We start from the raw sequence: 19,049 nt of genomic DNA, 5'->3' as shown, positions 1-19,049 counted from the left end.
AGTATTGCAAATTCCTACAACACTATAGAGGTCAGTATGGAGATTCCTCAAAAGAAGACTAGGAATGGAACCACCACACTCAGTATCTTTCCAAAGGAATTAAAGTTATAATACCATAGTGATACATGCATACCCATGTTAATAGCATCACAATCCACAATAGCCACATTTTGAAACCAACCCAGGTATCTGTTGATAGATGAATGTGTAAAGAAAATGTGGTATAAACATACAATAAAATTTTACTGAGCTATAAAGAACAAAATTATATCATTTGCAGGAAAATGGATGAAACTAGAGGATACTATGTTAGGTGAATCAGCCACTTAACATATTGGGAAGTTCAAGATCATTTGAGGTCTTTCATATGTGAAAGCTAGAGAGAAAAAAGGCAGCAAAAGAGACTTTAAATAAATGACTTTAAATAAAAACAAGCGGAACACTGAAGGGGAATGGCAGAGAGAGGTGTGCGAAAAAGGATAACAGATAGAGGAAGCAGTTCACATAATGCTATTTCCATAAATGAAGGCATCACTACCAATCTCACTAAATGTATAAGGAGTGGTGGGATCCAAAGGGAAGCACACCAAGTATTGTCCATGTATATCATTTTGAACTTCATTATAATATATAATTACAATGCATCAATAAAAGCATAACAAAAGAATTAAGAGTCACACTGTGCTTTAAGCAAGAAACTTATCTGCTTAACAATATCCACTTATTTTTTCACTGAAAGTTCAAGGAAACACCTATGACATGTAGATGTACTGATTTTGCTCACTTTATTTGATTATGTACATATTAGAAGTATGAGGGAGGGAGGAGGCTGGGTCAGGAGGAGGATTTATAGACCAAAATATGACTCTTTGTACAAAAAAATTTACAGATTTCTAGCGGTTTTCTAAATATTCTCAACCCTTCCTCAGTCTTACATAGCTTTAAGTATCAGATGAATGATACTCTCAGAAGTCTATGTCCACCCCTGAAATCCAGACTGGCCTATAAATTAGCCTACTTCTTATATCCATTTAGAGGTCTAATAAAGATCTGAAACTTTATTGTTTAAAACAAGCTCTAGATAATACTTTTATCAGACTCCTGTACTCTTCCTCTTTAAAAGGCAAATGCATTCTTTTAATTGCTTAGGTCAAAAACCTCAGTTATCATCCTTGATTGTTCCTCTTTCTCTCTCATACCATATCTAATCCATCAACCAATACCATTATTACCTTTATCTTTAAAGAACATTAAAGTTTGAACATTTCTAACTATCTCTTTTGCCACAGCTGAGACCCAAGCCATAATCTTCTACCTAGATTTTCACAACAATATTATAGGTGTTTTCATTGCTTTTACTCATATTTTATTAAAACTATTCTTAACTTGGTAGAGTAATCCTGATAAAACACAAGTCATACTTTTACTTTTGTGCTTAAAATCTGGGAATAATTCCCTGCAGTGGTTTCCTACAAGTAAACAACAGGTCAACTATATATGGCTTTACAAGGCTTTATATGATCTAGCTCCTGTTACTGGACTCATTTTTCCTACATTCCCCTTTCCTTGACTTTGGCCATACTGACTTCTGGATAATTTTTGAACAGATTTGTTCTTTGTGCAAATGGTCTTCTCATACATTTATATATAATATCCTCCTTACTTTATTGTTTATTGATAAGTCGCCTCCTCAGTATAATTTTTCCTAGCCATTCTATCTAAACATCCACCCACCTTATTTGTAATTCAATTTCCCCCTAATGTTTAATAGCCACTTCCTGCTTCACTTTTTGTTCTTAACATATATTACTATTTTTGGGTTTTTTTTTTTTTTTTTTTTTTTTTTTGCGGGTCTGAGGTTGGAACCCAGGGATATTCTACCTCCGAACTACACCCCATGCCCTATTTTTTATTCTTTATTTTGAAACCGGGTCTCACTGAGTTGCAGAGGGCCTCACTAAGTAGCTGAGGCTGTCCGTGAACCGTGATCCTCCAGGTCTCAGCCTCCCGAATGCTGTGATTACAAGCGTTCACCACCACGCCCGGCCTCATATATTACTACTTAATGTGTTCTACATTTTACTTCTTTTCTTTCATTATACTAAAGGAACATTCAGTAAATACAGGGAAATTTCTGTCTGTTCACTGTTATATTGTATTATATACAAAAGTAATTTTCACACAGTAGGTTCTAAAATAAATTTGAGTGAATGAATACACCAATTTGAATAAACTCAAGACTTCCAATAAGAACAACAATGACATATATTAATTTGCCTGAAATCTAAAGACCTGAATATTGACAATTTCTCCTGCTTCCTCCTCCTGATAGTTAATCATTATGTCCTACGTTGTCTTCTCAATAAAACTTCTGAATCTATCCAACTCTAATTTCTCCATCACTACCCAATGTCCACCACCTCATCTGTCACAGCTGGATTCCAACCCCCTGACTGCTCCTTCTAAGCCATTCTACACATAATAGCAAGAGTGATCATTCCGATACATAAATAAAACCATGCTATTTTCCTCAGTGTCCTTAAAACAAAGTGTAAATGTCTTATACTAATTCACAATCTTGCCTTCATTTTCCTTCCCAGACTCACTTCTCAGCATTCCCATCATCCTTTTCATGTTTCCATCATAGTAAACAGCTTTCATTTATTAAATGCACTGTTAACAGAAATGATTTTCTTTTAGATCTTAGCACATTCCCATACCTTCATCTCTACCTAACTTCATTTGTTATTTATTAGTTTTCAGCTTGGAAGTAGTTTTGTCCAGTAAACCTAGATGTACCAAAGTTATATTTTGTGTCCCTTCAATGTGCATTCCTATAGTCATGCTATTTGCTCTGCTAACATGTTGGGTTGTAATATTCTATTTACCACTCTTCACTCTGGTCTTCTTGAAAACTGAGATATGTTTATTGCCTATGTGTCACCAGAACTTGTCACAAGAAAAATACTCAATGCATATACATTGAATTAATAAAATACTCAAATCTTACCTTTCTCTCCGGGTTTTTTCCAACTTGTCTTTTAATACCAAGATTTCTTTGTTTAGAGCAAGTTGCTGGCCTTCTGAATCATGGAGTTCTTTCTTCAGATTTTTAATCTCATTTGCATGTATTCCTTCTCTTTTAGATAATTCTTCTTCATAGAAGATACTTTTCTTTTCCAAGTCAGTCTTTAATTTGGTTATCTCCTGCTGATGTTCTATGCTGCATACTCCTGGTGAATAACTAATTTGTTTTTGCTATAGAAGAAATAACATAAGATTAATCTATAAGAATAATATAATAACTTTTTTATAAGAGACTATATATATAAAACTACATTTTCCTTTTGCTTATTCATTCATAAAACTTTATCTCTGTATTTAAAGCTATTATTTGTTGGCCATATGTTGCACATATTTTCCTCATTTACATTTTTTGCAGTATGGGCTTTTTTTAATTTAATTTTATTTTTTTATTGGTGCACTGTATTCATACATCATAGTAGGATACATACTTTTGTAGACATACATGTACACTTTTCCCAGTCAGCCCCCACCCAATCCCCACCCCATTCTCTCCCTATGCCTCCCTCCCATGCTTGGCTTAGTAGTTGACATCTAGTATTATGGCAATTAATTAAAAATGATAATCTCACATAACAGTTTCATTTGTCTGATACCAAGCTTTTGATGACTTAAAGATAACATTTCAATATTTCTTTTTGCTTTCTTTCTTACCAGAGAATATTTTTTTTCTATTTTTTAGGTGAAACTATCATATATTTATATATTTATTTTTCAGAAAAAAATCTATCCTAATATGGGATATGGACTCTAGGTACCCAAAACGATCTTGAAAAAGAACAAAGCTAGAAGATATATATTTTCTGATTTCAAACCATATAAAGCTACAATAATCAAAACAGTGTAGTACTATTCTAAAGGCAGATATATAAACCATTGGAGTTAAATAAAAGCCTAGAGTTAAATTCTTCCCTATATTGTCAAGTTATTTTTGACAAGGTTTCCACGAACATTTGGTGGTGGAAATATTAATCTTTTAACTAAATATTGTTAAAAATAAAATTGGACCCTTACCTAATCCCATATACAAATATTAACTCAAAATAGATAATAGACCTAAATATAAATCTTAAGACTATAAACTTTTAGGAGAAAATCTGGGTCATTAAACCTCACAACATTGAAATTGGCAGTGATTTCTTGGTTATGATTTCAATGGCAGAGGCAACAGAGGAGTATACAAACTCCCTAAAAAATAAAAAAAATATTGTATATCCAAAGACAATGTAAACAGAGTTAACAGTTACTAATAGAATGGGATAAAATATTTCCAATTGCTATATCTGAAGGTACATTAATATTCCAACTAGAAATCCTAAAAATTAACAACAATAAGGGCAAACAATACCCTTTAGAGATAGGTAAAAGACTAACATAAATAATGAATCTCCACAGATAACCAATCTTAGTTGTCTGTTGGATGGAAAATCTTGTTTCTCTAGTTCTGGAGTGTGTTACCTATTTCTTCTTTGTAGTTAATCTCTTTGAGTATTTTCTCTAGTGCTGGTTTTGAAGACATAAATTCCTTCAGTTTCTGTTTGTCGTGGAAGCTTCTTATTTCCCCATCTAATTTGATAGAAAGTTTTGCTGGATAGGAAATTTTTGGCTGGAAGTTGTTTTCTTTCAGAGTTTGAATATGTTACTCCAAGCCCTTCTGGCTCTCATGACTTGGTTTGGGAAGTCTGGAGTGATTCTAATTGGTTTGCCTCTGAATGTCACTTGGCCCTTTGCTTTTGTTGCCTTTAAGATTCTCTGCTTGGCTTCCACATTGGTCATTTTGACAATTATGTGGCGTGGGGATCCTCTTCTCCGATCCTGTCTAAAGGGAGTTCTATAAGTTTCCTGGACCTGTGTATCGACCTCTTGCTCTATGTCTGGAAAATTTTCTGCTATTACTTCCTTGAAGAGATTGTTGATCCCTTTGGTTTCACTTTCTTTTCCCTCCTCTATTCCAATTATTCTTAGGTTAGCTCTCTTAAGATGGGCCCATATTTCTTCAATATCAGATTCCTGCTGTCGGATATTTTTTCCTAGATTAGAAACTATGAGTTCATTTTTGGATTGCTCATCTTCTAAGAGCGAGATTCTGTTCTCCATGTGTTCTAATCGGTTGTTTGTGCTTTGAATTGAGGCCTTTACTTCATTAATTGCATCCTTTATCTCTTTTTGGCTCTCTCTGAGTTCTTTTCGAAGCACCTCTATTATTTCTACAGTTATTTTCCTGATTTGATCTTCTAGAAATCTCTGATTTTCAGCTTTATCGGGTTCTGATATTGTGGGGTTGTAGGCATTTATTGCTCCAGTATTATTCCTCTTTCCCATGATTTCGGATGTTTGTGCCTTCTCTGGGTTCTTCCCTTGGGTCACTATGACTTCACTTAAGGTGTTCTGGATCTCGAGTCAGTAGTATCTCAGACCCCACTACTCCTTTACTGGGTTTTATCACAGAGTCTCCGACCCAGAGAGTCGATAGAGGCTGCTTTAGACTGTGGGGGGTGTCAGGTTGCACGTTCTCCTATGGTGTGATATCTCTGCCACTGCCCCTCCTCCACTGGGTCAAGTCCCAGGGAGTACAGTACTGGGATTTCTCCTCTGTGGCCCGCAATTTGACTCACTGTTCTTGAGTACCCAGATGTAGCTGTACTGGCCTCGCTGAATTCGGTGCTGCTGCCGCCGGTGGCAATATGGCGCCGCTGCTATGCCCTTGGCTGTGGGGCTGGTGTTTTTCTTCTTCGTTTTGATTTCCACTCTGAATCCCTGCAGCATGTGCTGAGCTCGGCCACTGGGAGCTTTAGATGCTCTCTGCGCGGAGAAATCCCGCCTGGCTGTTCCGCAGTGGCTCACTTCGGCTTGCTGTAGCCGTCCCGTGAATTCGCCGGTGCTGCCGGCAGTATGGCGCTGGTGCCGCGTCTGCCGCTTCCTCGGGCGTGAGGCCGGTGTATCTCCTCTGTGGCTCTGTTCTCAGTCCGCTTTCTCTCTGGAGCCTGGTTATTTTTTGTTTTCTGGCTATGATAGGCACTGATTTTGTGGTAATGGAGATTTGTTGTTAGCGGGGCTCTTAAGCCCCGCTTTTCTCGGTCGCCATCTTCCCGGAAGTCGCTTTTTTTTTTTTTTAATGAAACAAGGTCTCACTAAGCTGTGGAGGGCCTCACTAAGTAGCTGAGGCTGGCCACAAATCTGCAATCCTTCTGTCTCTGCTTCCCAAGTACTAGGATTACAAGCATATGCTACCATGCTTGGCTTTATTTTTTTTTTCTTTTATTTTACAGTTTAAAAACTTTATTTAGCTGGGCGTGGTGGCTCACGCTTGTAATCTCTGTGCTTGGGTGGAGACAGGAGGATAGCACAGGTTTGAAGCCAGCCATGCTGGCTTAGGAGACCCTGTTTCCAAGTGAAAATATAAAAATGGGTCTGGAAGTGTAGCCCGGAGGTAGAAGGGTTTCCAGGAACCCCAGTACCACCAAAAACAAAACAAAACAAAACCCCGCTTTATTTATTTATTTTTATGTGGATCATATTGAAAATGGTATACATGCTACACAGTGCTTGGTGCCCTCCCCATTCCTTTTACCCCTTCCTAACAGTGAGTGTCCAGGTTAACCATGCTACATTCATACTTATACACATATTCGAATGTAGCTCCTCTAGTTAATCAACCTCAGCCTCCTCCTCTCTTACCCTTCCTCTCTAGCTTTGCTGAGATTTCCCTTCCATTATCTAGAGTCCGTCTGTTATCCCTAGTTTGGGCATATTAGAGAAAATATATATCCCTTCTCTTTCTGTGCTTTGCTGATCTCACTTTAACATAACATTTTTCAGGTCTTTCCATTTTCTTGCTTCATAGACCTAGAAAAATCAGTCATATATTTTATATTTTTCAAACTGTCTTCCATATAATTCCAATAACTATAAGGAGGAGCACTCAGACAAAGGAGGGGATGGAGATGTTTCTAGTTAGAGGGCAAGAATAAACTACAAAAAATACCTAAGAAACCCTAAAAAAAGAAAAGCTAGAGGAGAATATTTTTTCAGGTTTGAAGATAAATCTTTAATAATTTATCACTGTAAGAGGTCTACCCCCTATAGTAATTTAATACAATATATACAATGATTGGCTTTATTTTTTTTCTTTTATTTTACAGTTTAAAAACTTTATTTAGCCAGGCGTGGTGGCGCATGCTTGTAATCTCTGCGCTTGGGAGGTGGAGACAGGAGGATCCTGCAGGCTTGAAGGCAATGATTAATTAATAAATGGAACTGGAATCAACAGCTATAGTAAAAGTACAAAAGAGTCTCATTTCATAACATTTTGCAAACTAAATACAGAGTTAAATACTTTGTAAACCCCATAGAAACATCTAGAAGAAAGCATGATTAAATATTTATTAAAAATCTAAGAGAAAAAGGACAAGCCAAGTTTTGAGGTTAAAAGAAACACTGAGGAAGTGATAATAATTTCATAATTTAAATTATAAAACAAATTAAGGGCAAATAAAATATTGGCAAAGTTGCTAGAAATATAAAAAAGTAAATTTTTGTTCTATAAAGAATTTATATAGAGAGTTTCTGAGAAGATGGCGGCAGCCGTGGTCACATTGGCGACCGTGGCTGCAGCAACAATAGCTAGCAGGGGCCAAAAGGACAGGTACTCCTCTGAGAAACCCTGGCCATAAGATTTTGGTTTAATATCTGATTAGGACAACATATACATTTATAGCTATGACTTCCTACCTAAAATATAAGAGAGAAGAGATGGACCAAGAGAGCAGAGACTGCTGCAATGGCGGTAGCCAGTATTTGGGAGAGCTAGATAAAACCAATCCAACCCACCATAAAACTGTTGGAGAAATCTCCCCAGAAAACAATTGCTCCTATCCTACATGCTCAAGAATTCTGGACAACATACTATGTAAGAAAAATGTTCGGGAAGAGGGCCAAGATGGTGGCAGCAACAACAGTCAGTATTGGGGAGAGGCAGGTAGATTCATTCTAATCTACCCTGAGTTTTTGAGGAAATCACCCTGATAGTAGACTGTACTTGCCCAACATGCTCAGGAACTCTGGACAACATACTATGTAAGAAAAATGTTCAGGGCGTGTCAAATGGAGCCCTACATAGTCGGGTCAGCCAGCACTGCACATCCCAGGAGCCAAGGGCAATCCCGGCCACCGCGCTCCTCTGCACAGCACTGGGGCTGGGTGTGCTCAGAGCAACAGAAGCCACTCTCCATGGTGAAGCTGTGGGCCTCCACTCTTGGAAGGGAGATAAAACACATTGCTACTAAGCACCTGGCCCCCCCAACTTCTGCAAAAGACACATACTGTTTTCTTTTAAAAAATATTGAAGAGGGAGGAAGATGGTAGTGGCTGCAGTTGCAGCTGCAGTGGCGACCATGACTGCAGTGGTGATAGTAGCACCCGAATAGGATATGCATTCCCCTGAGAAATCCTGGACAACAGATTTTAATTTAATAGCTGAACGGGACAACACACAGAAACATTTCCAGTCATCATATTCTATCTGAAATATAGAAAAGAGAGAGAGAGTGGAAAATGGCGGAATTGGAGGCAAGAATGCAGTGCGGCGCCTGCCACTGTAAGAAAAGTGATTTGTGGAGGGATATCCCAGAAGAGATCAGAAAGTAGACTGCTCCTGCCACTCATGCACAGGAATACTTAACATACTCTAGGAGAGACCAAGAAGGCGGCGGCAGCAGCCAGTATTCAGGAGAGTCAGACTGATCCAACCAAATCCATGATGAATTTTTGAAAAAATCTCTCCAAAAGTAGACTGTTCCTGCCCCACATGCTTAGGAACTCTAAACAACATACTACATAAGAAAAAGTTTGGCGGAGATGGATCAAGATGGCGGCGGCAGCAGCGGCCAGTATTCAGGAGAAGCAGACAAATCCAACCAAATCCACCATGAGTTTTTGAAGAAATCTCCCCAAAAGTAGACTGTTCCCCGCTTGGGAGGCTGAGACAGAAGGATTGCACAGGTTCGAAGCCAGTCTCAGCTGGCTGAAGAGACCCTGTTTCCAAATAAAATATAAAATAGGTCTGGGAGTGTAGCCCAGAGGTAGAAAGCCCCTGGGTTCCACCCCAGTACCACCAAAATAATAATAATAATAATAATAATAATAATAATAATAATAGTAATAATAATAATAATAATTTTTAAAAGAATTTATATAAATTGGTAAGAAAAATATTTAGAATTACAAAACTAAATGGGCGAATAACTTAAAAAGAAATATAAAGCCAAGCGTGGTGGTGTACACTTATAATCCCAGCATTCCAGAGGCTGAGACCAGAGGATCACAGTTAGCAGACAGCCTTAGCTACTTAGTGAGGCCCTCTGCAACTCAGTGAGACCCGGTTTCAAAATAAAGAATAAAAAATAGGACAGGGGGTGTAGCTCGGAGGTCAAATACCCCTGGGTTCCATACCCAGACCCGGAAAAAATAAAAGAAATATACTTAATAACCTATAATAAACCAAAAAATATAAAACATAAATTTTTGGCCTTTCATATTTGCAAAGATTGTGGTACCTATAAATACCTTTAAAGTATCTGCAAATTTGATTTCTAGGTATCTATTCTAAGAAAATGAAAAAGAAAAAAACAGTACTCAATGGTGTCCTTAGCAATTGTAATACTATAAAAGCAAAAGCAAGGTAAACATCGAGAACTACAACAGTTCTTTTAGAACTGTTCCGCCCCCTCCCCCAGAACTGGAGGTTAAATCCAGAGGCATTCTACCTCCAAGCTACATCCCCAGCCCTATTTTTATTCTTAATTTTGAAACAAGAGCTCACTAAGTTTTGGAGGGCCTCACTAAGTAGCTGAGGCTGTCTGTGAACCTGTGATCCTCCTGTCTCCACCTCTCAAGTACTGGGATTACAGATGTGTGCCACCACGCCCAGCTAGGATTTATATTTTAAGTAATAATGCTTACTATATATAAGTGAAAGATACAATGCTGTTATTTGAATCCTATTTCCTCAAAATTCCTAGATTGATGATCTAACCACCAGCACTTAGGACTGCAACTTCATGTAGGGTCCTTTGAAGATCAAGTTAAAATGAGGTCATCAGCATGGCCCCTTAATCCAAAAAGAATTTGTCCTTTAAAGGAGAAAATTGGATACTGAGACAAGCACACAGGGAGATTCCATATGAACAAGAAGGCAGAAATCAGATTGATACATCTACAGGCCTCTGTAACTGAAACAATAGACTTCCCTTTTTTGTGGTACTGGGGATGAAACCCAGGGGCTTTCTACCTCCAGGGTATACCCCCAGCCCTATTTTTTTATTCTTTATTTTGAAACAGGGTCTCACTGAGTTGCAAAGGGTCTCACTAAGTACCTGAGGCTGGCTTTGAACCTTCGCAATCCTCCTGTTTCGGCCTCCCAAATGCTGGGATTACAATTATGCGCCACCATGCCTGGCTTTCTACTATGTTTCTTCCCCTCCAGCCCTGACACTGGTGATTGAACCCAGAGGCATTCTACTTCCAAGCTATACCCCTAAGCCCTGTTTTTTATTCTTTATCTTAAAACAAGGTCTCACCAAGTTGCAGTGAGCCTCACTAAGTAGCTAAGCCTGGCAGTGAACCTGTGATCCTCCTGTCTCCACCTCCCAAGAACTGGGACTAAAGGTGTCAAAGAAAAAAGAACTTTTAGTCTTTTTTCTTTGAAAGCATCTACACATAGGATCGTGTCATTTATGAACAAAAATGGTTTTAGTTTTTTTCTTTACAGTCTAGGTGCATTTTATTTCTTTTTTGTGACTAGAGTCTCTAGTAAATTTGAATAGCAATAGTGAAATTGGTCATTTTAGTAGCATTCCTGATCTTATGGGGGTAAACTTGTAGTCTTTTACTACTAAATATATTAGCCACAGTCTTTTATTACTAAATATATTACCTGTGGGTTTTTAAAAAATGCTTTTTACCCTGTTTGGTATTCTTTTATCCCTAGTTTCTGAGATTTCTTTTTAATCAGGAAAGAATTTTGGATTTTGTGCCAGGTATGGTGGTGCATGCCTGCAATTCCAGTATTTGGGGGGCTAAGAAAAGAGTGTGGTAGATTCAAAGCCAGCCTCAGCAACATAGCAAGAATGTTGAAAAATAAACCTGGGTTCACACTTTAGTACCCCCTAAAAAATTGAATTTTGTGAAATGATATGCATGCATCAAGTTAAGATGAACACATGTTTTTCCTTTTGGTTCTATGAATGTGTGTATTAAATCAACTGATTTTTCTTATGGTGGGTTGCTTGCATTCCTGGGATGAATCATACTTAGTCATGGTACATAATTCTTGTAATATGCCTTTGGATTTTATATGATAGTATTTTGTTGAGAATTTGTACATATATGTTCATAAAGAAAATTGGTCTGCAACGTTTTGTGGTTTTCTTCTGGCTGTGGTATTCAGGGTAATAATGGTATCACAGAATCAGAATATTTCTTCTTCTTCTTCTGTTTTTTTGAGAGTCTGAAAAGGAATGGTGTTAATTCATCTTTAAATATTTTATTTAGCCAGGCACAGTGGTGTACTCCTCTTATTCCAGTACTTGGGAGTCTGAGACAAGAGAATCACAAGTTCAAGGCCAGTCTCAACACTTGGACCCTCAGCAAATACCTCGTTTCAAAAGAATAAAGTGAAAGCCGGGTGTGGTGGCACACGCTTGTAATCCCTGTGCTTGGGAGGCTGAGACAGGAGGATCGTATGGGTTTTAAGCCAGCCTCAGCTACTTAGTGAGGCTTTTAGCAACTTTGTGAGACCCTGTTTCCAAATAAAATATAAAAAAGGTCTGGGAGTATAGCCCGGAGGTAGAAAGCCTCTGGGTTCCACCTCCAGTACCACCAAAAAATAAAAAAAATAAAAAAAATAAAGTGAGTGGGGCTGTGGATATAGTTAGGAGGTACCCAAAGAGAAGGCTGATTTAATTCACTCATGAGCAGTCTGGTTCTAGACTCTTTGCTAGTTTTTTTTTTATTGATTCAATTTCCTTACGTGTCTATTAGATTTCCTATTTCATCTTGAGTCACTTTAAGTTATTTGTCTTTCTAGTAATTTTCCCATTTCACCTAGGTTTTCTATTCTCTTGGCATAAAGTTGTTGGTTGTATTTTCTTACAATTCTTTTGCTTTCTATTTGTCTGTAATAAAGCATCCACTTTAATTTCTGACTTTAGTTATTTGCAACTTCCTCTACTTCACCTAAAGATCTTTCAATTTTGTTGCACTTCTCAAAGAAATTTTGGTTTCATTGTTTCTACTCTTCTATTCTAGATTTTTCTTATCATTGCCCTAACGTTTATGATGTCTTTCATCTCTGTTATTTTTGGGTTTAGTTTACTCTTCTTTTTCTTGGTCCTTAAGGTATAAAGCTAGGTTAGAGATTTGTGATCTTCCTTCCTAATATAGGCATTTACAGTTGAAAGTGTCTCTGTGAGCACTGCCTCCATAAATTCTATGTTGTGTTTCATCTTCATTTCTGTGTATCTTCTAAATTCCCTATTATATCTTCTTTGACCCACTGATGATGCAAGAGTATGTTGATTAATGACCACATATTTTTGAACATTCTAGTTTTTTTCCTGCTATTTATTTCTAGCTCTATTCCACTGTGGTTGGAAAAAGATACTTTGTATAATTTCAGTGTTTTTTATAAGGGAGACTTGTTTTGTAACCTGAGGTGAAGTCAGTTCTGGAGTTTGCTATAAGTATTTGCAAGAATGTGTATTACACTGTTGTTGGGTGGAAGTTTCTGCATTATCTATTAAGCCTCATTAGTGTTATTCAAGATCTCAATAGCTTATTGATCTTTCGTGTATATGTTCTAGCTAGTATTAGAAGCAAGACATTGAAGTCTTTAACTCTTGATGGTAGAAATACCTTTTTTCCTTTAAGTTGTTAAAAATTTATTCATAATGAAGTAAAAATTCCTACAATCTTTAAAGAGCCAAAATGTTATAAAATGATATTTTGACCAAGAAATCTTACTTTATTTGTATTTATTTATTTATTTATTTATTTATTTATTTATTTGCAGGTCTGGGAATGGAACCCAGGGGCATTTGACCTCTGAGCTACACCCCCTGCCCTATTTTTTATTCTTTATTTAGAAACCAGGTCTCACTGAGTTGCAGAGGACCTCACTATGTAGCTGAGGCTGTCCACGAATCGCGATCCTCTGGTCTCAGCGTCCTGAATGCTGGGATTACAAGTGTGCACCACCAGCCTGGCAAGAAATCCCACTTTAAAAAGATACCTTATAGCCAGGTGTGGTGGCGCATGCTTGTAATCCCCGTGCTTGAGAGGTAGAGACAGGAGGATCGCATAGTTGTTCAAAGCCAGCCGCACTGGCTTAAGAGACTTTGTTTCCAAAAATAAAAAAAAGTATAAAATAGGTCTGGGAGTGTAGCCTGGATTTAGAAGGGCTTCCAGGAACCCCAGCACCACACACACACACACACACACACACACACACACACACACACACAAAAGATACCTTATAGAAATTGCAGTATGGTTATAATCACAGTTAATACTTACTGAGCCTTTAATTATGTGCCTGGTCCTGGCCTGAGATCTGAGTAAATGTATTATTTACTAGATAGTTAATGTTATTATCTCAAATTTATAAATGTTTGACAAATAAGGAAACGTGTGATTCAGAGTTTCTGATGCCGAAGTATTTATTATACAAAAATATAAAAAAGTAGAAGAGTTAATTTTTAAGATGGTGATGAAAAGAACACTAAGGTAAGCTTGTCTCTAACTCATCTACTGAGTTTTGAGTTGAGCATGATCCCATATCCCAGACTACTTTCATGTGAGGTGGGAACTAAAGAAAGAGAAACTCGAGAATATCTGCAAGGGTACTTTTAAACATCAAAGCTGAAAAAAGTAAAAAGAAGCAACAAATCCCTGAAGGAGCAGAGATACCAGAATAAGAGCCTGCAACTCCAACTGGCAGGAACTCTAAAAAATCTTCCCAAGTCTCATATTGAGCAAATGGAAACGTATTCCACAGACAGCAAGGGTACCAGACATAGAATTGCATAGCCTCTTGGTGGCACCAGAGAGAAAAGCATGACCAAACTCCACCACCTTGTCTCTTCCTACCTCTCCAGACCCACTGCACACTCAGTAGCAGAGGTTTCTGAGCTAGCAAGGATGCTTGAAATGTGCTTGGGAGCCTACAGTAATAAGTAAACCTTAAACAGCTTAAGACAACCACAGAGGCCCAAGAAGTCAAGTTCAAGAGTCTTTGTTGTTGTTAATTGTTTAGGTTTTTTATTTGTTCTATCTTTTGTTGTTGTTTTGTTTCTTTGTTTTTTGCCACTGCTGTGTCTCTTTGTATTTGTAGTATTTTTTTTCTTTATTTTCCCCTTTGTTTTTTCTCTCTGTCTCCTTCCTTTTCTTCTCTCCCTTTTTTTGCCATTCTGGGGACTGAGCCTAACACCCTTGGGAACACTGGGCGAGCACCATGAGTTACACCCCCAACCCCCTAGAAGAGCCTCTTCTCAGCAACCAGTAGGTAGTCTAGTCCCTTCCTGTTCCTCCTCCTCATTTTGCCTTATTAACAAACCCTGCATGCAGGGAGCAGGCTAGAATCAGAACTTTGGAGCAGGACTCACATCTTTTCTAAGGAAGCTTCAATTCAAGAAGAAGAAAAAAATCACAAGGAACTGTCCATAGCCACAGCATGACTCAACCCTTCAACAAGAAAATTTTATTCATTTTTAGTTAAACAATTCCTAAGGTATCCCCCCCGCCTTTTTTTCTTTCTTTCTCTTCTCCTTTCCTCTTGTATGTACAGGCAAGAGTCTGTATTCTGGGCTGATTCCCAGAGTACCTGTTTGCTTGTACCTTGTATTTTATCCATTTCTTACCACTATGTTTATGTATTCTATACTGTTTACTGGATTGTTCCTATATTTTCCGTATCTTTACTTTTTTATATTTTTTCCTAACTTTACTTAAACTTTTATTCTACTTCATACATCACTCCATCACCTTTCGCCTCATTCACCCTTTAGCACTGAATATATCACAGTTTGCTCTTGTATTTATCAGATGACTCCTCTAAATCCTTACTGCTGAGGTTGGACCAGATAGGTGAACCAACAGGACCAACTTGTGAACACTAAGAACAGGCCAATCCCAGCCAAAAGACAGAGCTACTCAGCACCCTACAAATAGAAGTTTAAAATCACAGAATACAAACTGCACTGGTCCACATCTCAGAGATTACTCTTTATTAGGGAGATGACAGGCAGGTCCCTGATCATTAACATCTGGGTCTCATAACGTCTCCACTACACTGGAAGACACAGTCCTGGAGTAGCTGCAACCCAGGGCTTGTGATCAAACAGGCAGAACAATAGAGAGACTATATGGAAGACAGATAGCAAAGAAGGCATTGTAGGGTGATAAATATAAAAAAAAAAAAAGCTGAAAATGCCCATATGGGTAAGACTATTCACTTTGAAGTAGTACCTTGAGGTAAATATTTACCTTCAGAATAGGATATTATAAAGAGATAGAAATTAAGACATAGGAAACCACAGACAGCAAAAGCAACAAATAAACATAAGAAACCTGAAAACATGAGAAATAAGAATAACAAGGAAACAATGAGCCCCCACAATCCCATAACAACAGAGCTCACCAACTCAGACCTGCAGAGAATGCCAGAATGAGAATTCAGAAGCTAATAGTAGAAATGATTCAGGATTTCAGAAAAAGAGTTAAGGGAGACCCTGAAAGAAATGAAAGATCATATAAACAAAGGAACTGATAACCAGAACAGGAATGAGAAAGAAGCTTTGAAAGAAGTGAAGGATGCAATAATTGAAATGAAAGATCATGTAAACAAAGAAACGAGACTTCTGGGAAGATGGCGACCGAGAAAAGCGGGGCTTAAGAGTCCCGCTAACAACCAATCTCCATTACCACAAAAAGAGCGCCTTTCATAGCCAGAAAACACCATCACCAGAAAAACAAAAAAAACCACCAGGCTCCAGAGAGAAAGCGGACTGAGAACAGAGCTCAGGGCCACAGAGGAGACACACGAGCCCGAGGACGCGGCAGCAGCGCCATACTGCCGGCGGCAGCGGCGAACTCAACGGACGGCTACAGCAAGCCAGGTGAGCCGCTGCGGAACAGCCAGGCGGGATCTTTTGGCGCAGACAGCATTTAAAGCTCCCAGTGGCTGAGCTCAGCACACGCTGCAGGGATTCAGAGAGGAAATCAAAACCAGAGAAGAAAAAATACGCCAGCCTCACGGCCGAGGGCGTGGCAGAGGCGCCATATTGCCACCGGCGGCGGCAGCAGCAGTGAATTCACCGAGTCCAGTACAGCTACATCTGCGTACTCAAGAACAGTGAGTCAAATTGTGGGCCACAGAGGAGAAATCGCAGTATTGGTCCTCCTGGGACTTGACCCAGTGAGGGAGTGGTGGTGGCAGAGATATCACACCATAGGAGAACGTGCAACCTGGCACCCCCCCATAGTTTAAAGCAGCCTCTATCGACTCCCTGGGTCGGAGACTCTGTGATACAACCCAGTAAAGGAGTAGTGGGGTCTGAGATAATACAGACTCGAGATCCAGAGCACCTTAAGTGAAGCCATAGTGACCCAAGGGAAGAACCCAGAGAAGGCACAAACCTCCGAAATCATGGGAAAGAGGAATAACACTGGAGTAATGAATGTGCACAACCCCACAATTTCAGAACCTGATAAAACAGAAAATCAGAGATTTCTAGAAGATCAAATCAGGAAAATAACTGTAGAAATAATAGAGGTGCTTCGAAAAGAACTCAGAGAGAGCCAAAAAGAGATAAAGGATGCAATTAATGAAGTAAAGGCCTCAATTCAAAGCACAAACAACCGATTAGACCACATGGAGAACAGAATCTCGCTCTTAGAAGATGAGCAATCCAAAAATGAACTCATAGTTTCTAATCTAGAAAAAAATATCCAACAGCAGGAATCTGACATTAAAGAAATATGGGCCCATCTTAAGAGAGCTAACCTAAGAATAATTGGAATAGAGGAGGGAAAAGAAAGTGATACCAAAGGGATCAACAATCTCTTCAAGGAAGTAATAGCAGAAAATTTTCCAAATATAGAGCAAGAGGTTGATACACAGATCCAGGAAACTTATAGAACTCCCTTTAGACAGGATCGGAGAAGAGGATCCCCACGCCACATAATTGTCAAAATGACCAATGTGGAAGCCAAGCAGAGAATCTTAAAGGCAACAAAAACAAAGGGCCAACTGACATTCAGAGGCAAACCAATTAGAATCACTCCAGACTTCCCAAACCAAGTCATGAGAGCCAGAAGGGCTTGGAGTAACATATTCCAAACTCTGAAAGAAAACAACTTCCAGCCAAAAATTTCCTATCCAGCAAAACTTTCTATCAAATTAGATGGAGAAATAAGAAGCTTCCATGACAAACAGAAACTGAAGGAATTTATGTCTTCAAAACCAGCGCTAGAGAAAATACTCAAAGAGATTAACTACAAAGAAGAAATAGGTAACACTCACCAGAACCAGAGAAACAAGAGTTTCCATCCAACAGACAACTAAGATTGGTTATCTGTGGAGACTCATTATTTATGTTAGTCTTTTACCTATCTCTAAGTTGTATTGTTTGCCTTTATTGTTGTTAATTTTTAGGATTTCTAGTTGGAATATTAATATACCTTCAGATATAGCATTTGGAAATATTTTATCCAATTCTATTAGTAACTGTTAACTCTGTTTACATTGTCTTTGGATATACAATATTTTCTTTTATTTTTTAGGGAGTTTGTATATTCTTCTGTTGCCTGTGCCATTGAAATCATATCCAAGAAATCACTGCCAATTTCAATGTTGTGAGGTTTTATGACCCAGATTTTCTCCTAAAAGTTTATAGTCTTAAGATCTATATTTAGGTCTTTTATCTATTTTGAGTTAATACTTGTATATGGGATTAGGTAAAGGTCCAATTTTATTCTTTTCCATGTAATTATTATTTTTCAACAATATTTAGTTAAAAGATTATTATTTCCACCACCAAATGTTCGTGGAAACCTTGTCAAAAATAACTTGACAATATAGGGAAGAATTTAGCTCTAGGCTTGTATTTAACTCCAATGGTCTATATATCTGCCTTTAGAACAGTACTACACTGTTTCAATTATTGTAGCTTTATATGGTTTGAAATCAGAAAATATATATCTGCTAGCTTTGTTCTTTTTCAAGATCGTTTTGGGTATCTAGAATTCATATTCCATATTAGGATAGATTTTTTTCTGAAAAATAAATATATAAATATATGATAGTTTCACCTAAAAAAACAGAAAAAAATATGCTCTAGTAAGAAAGAAAGCAAAAAGAAATATTGAAATGCTATCTTTAAATCATCAAACACTTGGTATCAGACAAATGAAACTGTTATGTGAAATTATCATTTTTAATTTTGGATAAATTGCTATAATACTAGATGTCAACCACTAAGCCAAGCATGGGAAGGAGGGATGGGGAGAGAATGGGGTGGGGATCGGGTGGGGGCTGACTGGGCGATGTGTGCATGTATGTCTACAAAAGTTTGTATCCCACTATGATGTATGAATACAGTGCACCAATAAAATAAAATTAAAAAAAAAAACAAAAACAAAAAAAAAAAAAAAAAAAAAAAAAAAACAAAGAAACGAATAACATAAACAGGAGTCAAAAAGAAGCTCTGAAGAAAGTTAAGGATGCAATAATTTAAAAATGAAAACACCAGTACAAACCATCAATGGTAGACTAAACCACATGAAAAACAATTCACTACAACCATTCCAAAAATGAATGCATAGTATAGAATTTAGAAAAATTAATTTTACAGTAGTATGAGCTGGACATCGAAGAGATTTGGGATAACTCTAAGAGAGCAAACCTAAGA

General features: G+C 37.9%; 1 protein-coding gene across 11 annotated transcripts in view; it reads right to left on the bottom strand.

Moving 5' to 3' along the window:
* Nucleotides 1–19,049, bottom strand: part of CDC42BPA (CDC42 binding protein kinase alpha) — a gene marked incomplete at both ends in the record, with an annotated part of 335,066 nt that overhangs the window by 108,344 nt on the left and 207,673 nt on the right. For all 11 annotated transcript variants that reach the window (XM_080699099.1, XM_080699104.1, XM_080699105.1 and 8 more), the window contains one exon: nucleotides 3,011–3,258. In XM_080699099.1, coding sequence (XP_080555225.1) covers nucleotides 3,011–3,258 — 248 coding nt within the window. The remainder of the gene's footprint in view (nucleotides 1–3,010; nucleotides 3,259–19,049) is intronic.

Source organism: Muscardinus avellanarius (assembly GCF_963383645.1).
Source record: "Muscardinus avellanarius genome assembly, chromosome: 7".
Lineage (NCBI taxonomy): Eukaryota > Metazoa > Chordata > Mammalia > Rodentia > Gliridae > Muscardinus > Muscardinus avellanarius.
Note: the sequence above shows the minus strand (reverse complement) of the source record. Positions and strands in the feature narration are given on the sequence as shown.